General features: G+C 42.0%; 1 protein-coding gene across 1 annotated transcript in view; it reads left to right on the top strand.

The window, feature by feature from the left end:
- Nucleotides 1-1,454: 1,454 nt before the first annotated feature.
- LOC148773026 (odorant-binding protein-like) overlaps nucleotides 1,455-6,000 on the top strand; it is a 121,674-nt gene continuing 117,128 nt past the window's right edge. The window contains exons 1-2 of the mRNA XM_088834377.1: nucleotides 1,455-1,532; nucleotides 2,001-2,140. Of these exons, the coding sequence (XP_088690503.1) occupies nucleotides 1,455-1,532; nucleotides 2,001-2,140 (218 nt within the window). The remainder of the gene's footprint in view (nucleotides 1,533-2,000; nucleotides 2,141-6,000) is intronic.

Here is a 6,000-nt window from a genome sequence, read left to right as displayed (position 1 = left end):
CAGGGACTTCTCTGGTGTGGTTAGGATCCTGTCCTTCCCCTGCACACAGTAAAGGGTTCATAGGGGTGACATAACAGTTGGAGAACTAAGAACCTGCATGCTGCAAGGGGCAGCCTAAATAAAGAAACAGACAAAAGAAAAAAAAATTAAATTATTATCTGGGTCAAAGAACAAGGAGAGGAAACGGTTTCAGGATATTCAGAGACATGAAACCTTCAATCACGAGACTTTCCAGCTGAAAATATGACACGATAATATACAGAGGAATGCATGAATAATGGAGATAACATGACTTTGCAACTGAAAGAAAAGAGAGTAAAAGGAGAAAATATAGATACTATTTTCGGTCCATGTGAACATGAAGGGAAGTGATCCTTTGAGGATGTGAGCTGAGGACGCCCTTGAGACGACAAACTCTCCTCAAAGATCTCAATTCAATCGAAATGAATGAATGTGTTCTCCAACCAGTCCCAGGAGCAGACAGCACTGGGTCAGTTCTCACTTCGTTGACTCAGGAAATCTGAATCTCATTTCTTCTTTTCTATGCTCAGAAAAAAGTAAATCTTTTAAAGTATTTATTTGCCACTTAACAGTAAATGAAGATGAAAAAAGTATATTTTGATAAAAAAGGCAAAAAAAAAAAAAAAGACTCACTGTTTCAGTGACCTTGTGTTAGGAAATTTGCTTTTTCCATTAAAAATTCTAAAAATTGAAGGAACTGCTGTCCAGATTTTTTTGCTCACTGGGAGAAACAACTGAGATAGTGAGTAAATATTATATTAAGGATTAAATGGGTAAAAGGGTGTCTGGACAGAAATCGCTGAAAATAAACTACTGATATGCCTTCTTCAGCTGACTTTAAGCAGCGTATAACCAGATCGCCCTCTTAGTACTTAGGAGGAAAAAGCCCATATTGGGGCAGGAGAAGGTACCTGCTCCCCACCTCAGAATAATAGGATTTTTTCCAAGGGTCTCTTTGGAAATAGTGTTCCTTTGGCTAAACCACACGGTCAGTATTTACTTTTACAAAATAAATCTTACACTATCACCTCCATATTAACAGAACCATGCAGAAGTGAGGGATATGTACCTTGGACAGCTCATCTCATTTTGGATCTCGTGATAAGCAGGAAAATAACTAATCGGCCTCTTGCAATATTGGACGTACTGCAGTTTCTCATTTAATGGTCAAATGCCCACATCCACATATGCTTCTCTTAAAACAAATATCATTATTAAAATGAAAGAATGCCAGAAAAGTTTATCTCTGCCAACCAGGATACTGAAGGTGCCGTCTGGTTTAACTGTGGTCATATGACGAACAACCATTGGTTCACGATGTGTCACACCAACAGATGCAGGCTATAAAAGTGGCAGCACTTCTGCATCCTTTCAAACCACTGGGACACCCTCAGCTTCTAGAGCAGAAGGGAAGGGCCACGGGTGTCAACAAGATGAAGGCTCTGCTGTTCAGTCTTGTACTCGGTCTGCTTGTTGCCAGTCAAGGTGAAGCTCAGACAGACGTCTTACAGGTACCAGGGCATTTGAACTGTGGTCCAAGATTGGGAAGAGTTCTTAGTGTATCCATGTGAGTGTCCTTTTCGAGGTTGGTCATGTGGACTGCTGAGTCTCGCCATCTCCCTGCAACTGAAAATTGCTCCATTCACTGGCTCTATGCCTGCTGTTTGTGAGGTCTGTATCATCTCAACCATCCATTCATCGGGTCTCATGTATGTTCACTACTCTTGCAAAACCAATGGATGATCTCACAGCTGTTGGATTCGGTCTCTTGAATTTGACAACATAGCTCAATCTATCTCATTAATACCTCAATTATTTCTTTTATCTGATTTGAGTTTTCACGTGATTTATACTTAGGGCTGCGTTCGTAAAGATAGGTAACTTCTGCTAAGTGAAAGGGCAGGGAATCTCCTGAGGGATGGTATCGAGCAGAATTTACAGAGATGGACTAAGATTTATGAAGGGAATTTTGCTTTTAGTTTACAGGAAGATTGTTAACCCAATACACATCAGCCAGTAACAAAGAGAAGATCACCGAGGGGGGGCCATTCCATGCTTTCATGCGCTACATTGAGCTTGATGAAGAAAATGGAACAATACTGATGCACTTTTGTGTCAAGTAAGTAAAAGTCACGCAAAAGGAAAACACCTGTAAACTCTGGCCTGAGGGAGGGTGTCTCTCCCCCATCTGCAGGCAGCTCTCTGGCTGATGTTGAGAGGAAGACGCCCTGAGCTGTGGGGCTGAGCAGGGATACTGAGCTGGAGGGAGGGCAGTTTCCCTGTGAGCACCAGGGATTGTCCCGAAAACTCTGCGGAGAAGGGGAAGCAGAAGCTCACTGTCATCAACTCATTACAGTAAAGAGGGACACAGCCGAGGGGAAAGGCTCATGTCCTGGAACCCATAGTTCCCACCAGGCGCTTGACCCCTTCCTGCAGAATTTTTAAGAGACGGTTCCCACTGAGCCCAGAAGTGAGAGCAGGGGGAGAGCACACAGTGAGCTCTGCCCTCGGGGCTTCCTCACGGGAGGTTTCAACATCACTGAGTTTCCCAAAGTCGTCAGAGCCCCTAGTGACTTTCCCAAGTCCTTTCCCAGGCTCTTCCATTGCAAGTGACAGCAGTTCGATCACTGGGTCGGGAATATCCCCAGGAGAAAGAAATGGTGACCCACTTCAGTATTCTTGCCTGGAGAATCCCATGAACAGAGATGCCTGCTGGGCTATAGTCCAAGGGTTCGCAATAGGTCAGACAGGACTGAGCAACCAAGCACACACACACAGAGATCCAAGTACCATTCATGGAATGTCCACTATATTGTAGATGGTTTCCTAGGAACATGCAAAGTATGGCAGAAATCAACACATTTGTTCAACAATTATCTCCCACCCCACCCCACCCGAAAAAAACCAGAACATGTAAACTCAGGTATACATTGTGAGGAATAAAAGTATTAAGAACAGAAACAACTAAATATTTTATGCTTGGAGATATTGCTTTATAAATATATATCACCGATTATGTATTATATATAACCATATGGTTCATAGCATCAGTTCATTCGCTCAGTCGTGTCTGTCACTTTGCGACCCCATGAAGTGCAGCAAACCAGGCCTCCCTGTCCATCAACAACTCTCAGACTTCACTCAAACTCATTTCCATTGAGATGGTAATACCATCCAACCATCTCATCCTCTGTCGTCCCATTCACCTCTTGCCCTCAATCTTTCCCAGCATCAGGGTTTTTTCCAAGGAGTCAGTTCTTTGCATCAGATGGCCAGAGTATTGGACTTTCAGCTTAGCATCAGCCTTTCCAATGAATATTCAGGACTGATTTCTTTAGGATGGACTGGTTGGTTTTCCTTGCACTTCTAAGGACTCTTAAGAATCTTCTCCAATACCACAGTTCAAAAGAATCTATTTTTGGTGCTCAGCTTTTTTTTACAGTCCAAGCCTCACATCCATACATGACCACTGGAAACACCATAGCCTTGACTAGATAGACCTTTGTTGGTAAAGTAATGTCTCTGCTTTTTAATATGCCGTCTTGATTGGTCATAACTTTCATCCAAGGAGTAAGCGCCTTTTAATTTCCTGTCTGGAAACAGCATTTGCAGTGATTTTGGAGCCCCCCAAAATAAAGTCTGACACTGTTTCCACTGCTTCTCCATCTATTTCCCATGAAGTGATGGGACCGGATGCCAGGATCTTAGTTTTCGGAATGTGGAGTTTCAAGCCAACTTTTCTACTCTCCTCTTTCACTTTCATCACGAGGCTCTCTAGTTCTTATTTATTTTTGCCATTAGGGTGGTGTCAACTGCACCTCTGTGGTTATTAATATTTTTCCTGGCAATCTTGATTCCAGCTTGCACTTCTGCCAGCCCAGTGTTTCTCATGATGTACTCTGCATATAAGTTAAATAAGCAGGATTATATATACAGCCTTGACAAACTGATTTTCCTATTTGGAACCAGTCTGTTGTTCCATGTCCAGTTCTAATTGTTGCTTCCTGATCTGCATATACATTTCCCAAGAGGGAGGTCAGGTGGTCCGGTATTTCCATCTCTTTAAGAATTTTCCACAGTTTATTGTGATTCACACAGTCAAAGGCTTTGGGCATAGTCAGTAAACCAGAAATAGATGGTTTTCTGGAACTCTTTTGCTCTTTTGATGATCCAGCAGATGTTGTCAATTTGATCTCTGGTTCCTCTGCCTTTTCTAAAACCTTCTGGAACTTCTGGAAGTTCACGGTTAATGACTTGTTGAAGTCTGTCTTGGAGAATTTTGAGCATTACTTTGCTAGTGTGTGAGATGAGTTCAATTGTTGGTAGTTTGAGCATTCTTTGCTATTCCCTTCCTTTGGCATTGGGATGAAAGCTGGCATTTTCTTGTCCTGTGGCCACTGCTGAGTTGTCCAAAATTATTGCCATAATGAGTGCAGCACTTTCATAGATACATCGTTTAGTATTTGAGATAGCTCAACTGGAATTGCATCACCTCCACTAGCTTTGTTCATAGTGATGCTTCCATGGGCCATCTTCACTTCACATTCCTGGATGTCTGTCTCCTGGTCAGTGATCACACCATCATGATATCTGGGCTGAAAAGGTCTTTTTTGTATAGTTTTCTGTGTATTCTGCCACCTCTTCTTAATATCTTCTGCTTCTGTTCAGTCCATTTCTGTCTTTATTGTGCCCATCTTTGCATGGAATGTTCCCTTAGTATCTCTACTTTTCTTCAACAGATCGCTAGTCTTTCGCATTATATGATTTTCCTCTATTTCTTTGCACTGACCACTGAGGAAGGCTTTCTTATCTCTCCCTGCTATTCTTTGGAACTCTGCATGCAAATGGGTATATCTGTCTTTTTCTCCTTTGCTTTTTGCTTCTCTTCTTTTCACAGCTATTTTTAAGGCCTTTCAGACAACCATTTTGCTTTTATTCATTTCTTTACCTTGGGGATGATCTTGCTCCCTGTCTCCCATGCAATGTCACGAACCTCCGTCCATACTTCATCAGGGACGCTGTGTATCAGATCTTGTCCCTGAAATCTATTTCTCACTTCCACTGTTTAATCATAAGGCATTTGATTTAGGTCATATCTGAATGGTCTAATGGTTTTCCCTACTTTCTTCAATTTAAGTCAGAATTTGGCAATATGGAGTTCATGATCTGAGCCACAGTCAGGTCCCACTCTTCTTTTGCCGGACTGTATACAGCTTCTCCATCTTTGGCTGAAAGAACATAATCTATCTGATCTCAGTGTTGGCCATCTGGTGATGTCCATATGTAGAGTCTTCTCTTGTGCTGTTGGAAGAGGCTGTTTGCTATAACCAGTTCGTTCTCTTCGCAAAGCTTATTAGCCTTTGCACTGCTTCATTCTGTACTCCAAGGTTAAATGTGCTTGTTACTCCAGGTGTTTCTTGACTTCCAACTTTTCCATTCCAGTCCCCTATAATGAAAAGGAATTCTTTTTATGATGCTAGTTCTAAAACGTCTTGTAGGTCCTCATAAAGCCATTCTATTTCAGCTTCTTCAATGTTACTGGTTGGGGCATAGACTTGGATTACCGTACTGTTGATTGGCTTGCCTTGGAAATGAACAGAGATCATTCTGTCATTTTTGATATTGCATCAAAGTTCTGCATTCCCGACTCTTTTCTTGACCATGATGGCTACTCCATTTCTTCTAAGGGATTCCTGCTCACAGTGGTAGGTTTATTGTTCATCTGAGTTAATATTCACCCATTCCAGTCCATTTTAGTTCACTGATTCCTAGAGTGTCAATGTTCACTCTTGCCGTCTCTTTTTTGACCACTTCCAATTTGTCTTGATTCATGCACCTAAGAGTCCAGGTTCCTATGCAATATTGCTCTTTACAGCATCGGACCTTACTTCTATCACCAGTAACATCCCCAAATGGGCGTTGTTTTCGGCATCTCTTCATTCTTTCTGGACTTCTTTCTCTACTGATCTCCACTAGCAT

Source organism: Moschus berezovskii, chromosome Y (genome assembly GCF_049115385.1).
Source record: "Moschus berezovskii isolate FMDL1 chromosome Y, NW_MosBer_1.0, whole genome shotgun sequence".
In the NCBI taxonomy this organism is placed as follows: domain Eukaryota; kingdom Metazoa; phylum Chordata; class Mammalia; order Artiodactyla; family Moschidae; genus Moschus; species Moschus berezovskii.
This window is presented reverse-complemented; position numbering and strand designations above follow the sequence as displayed.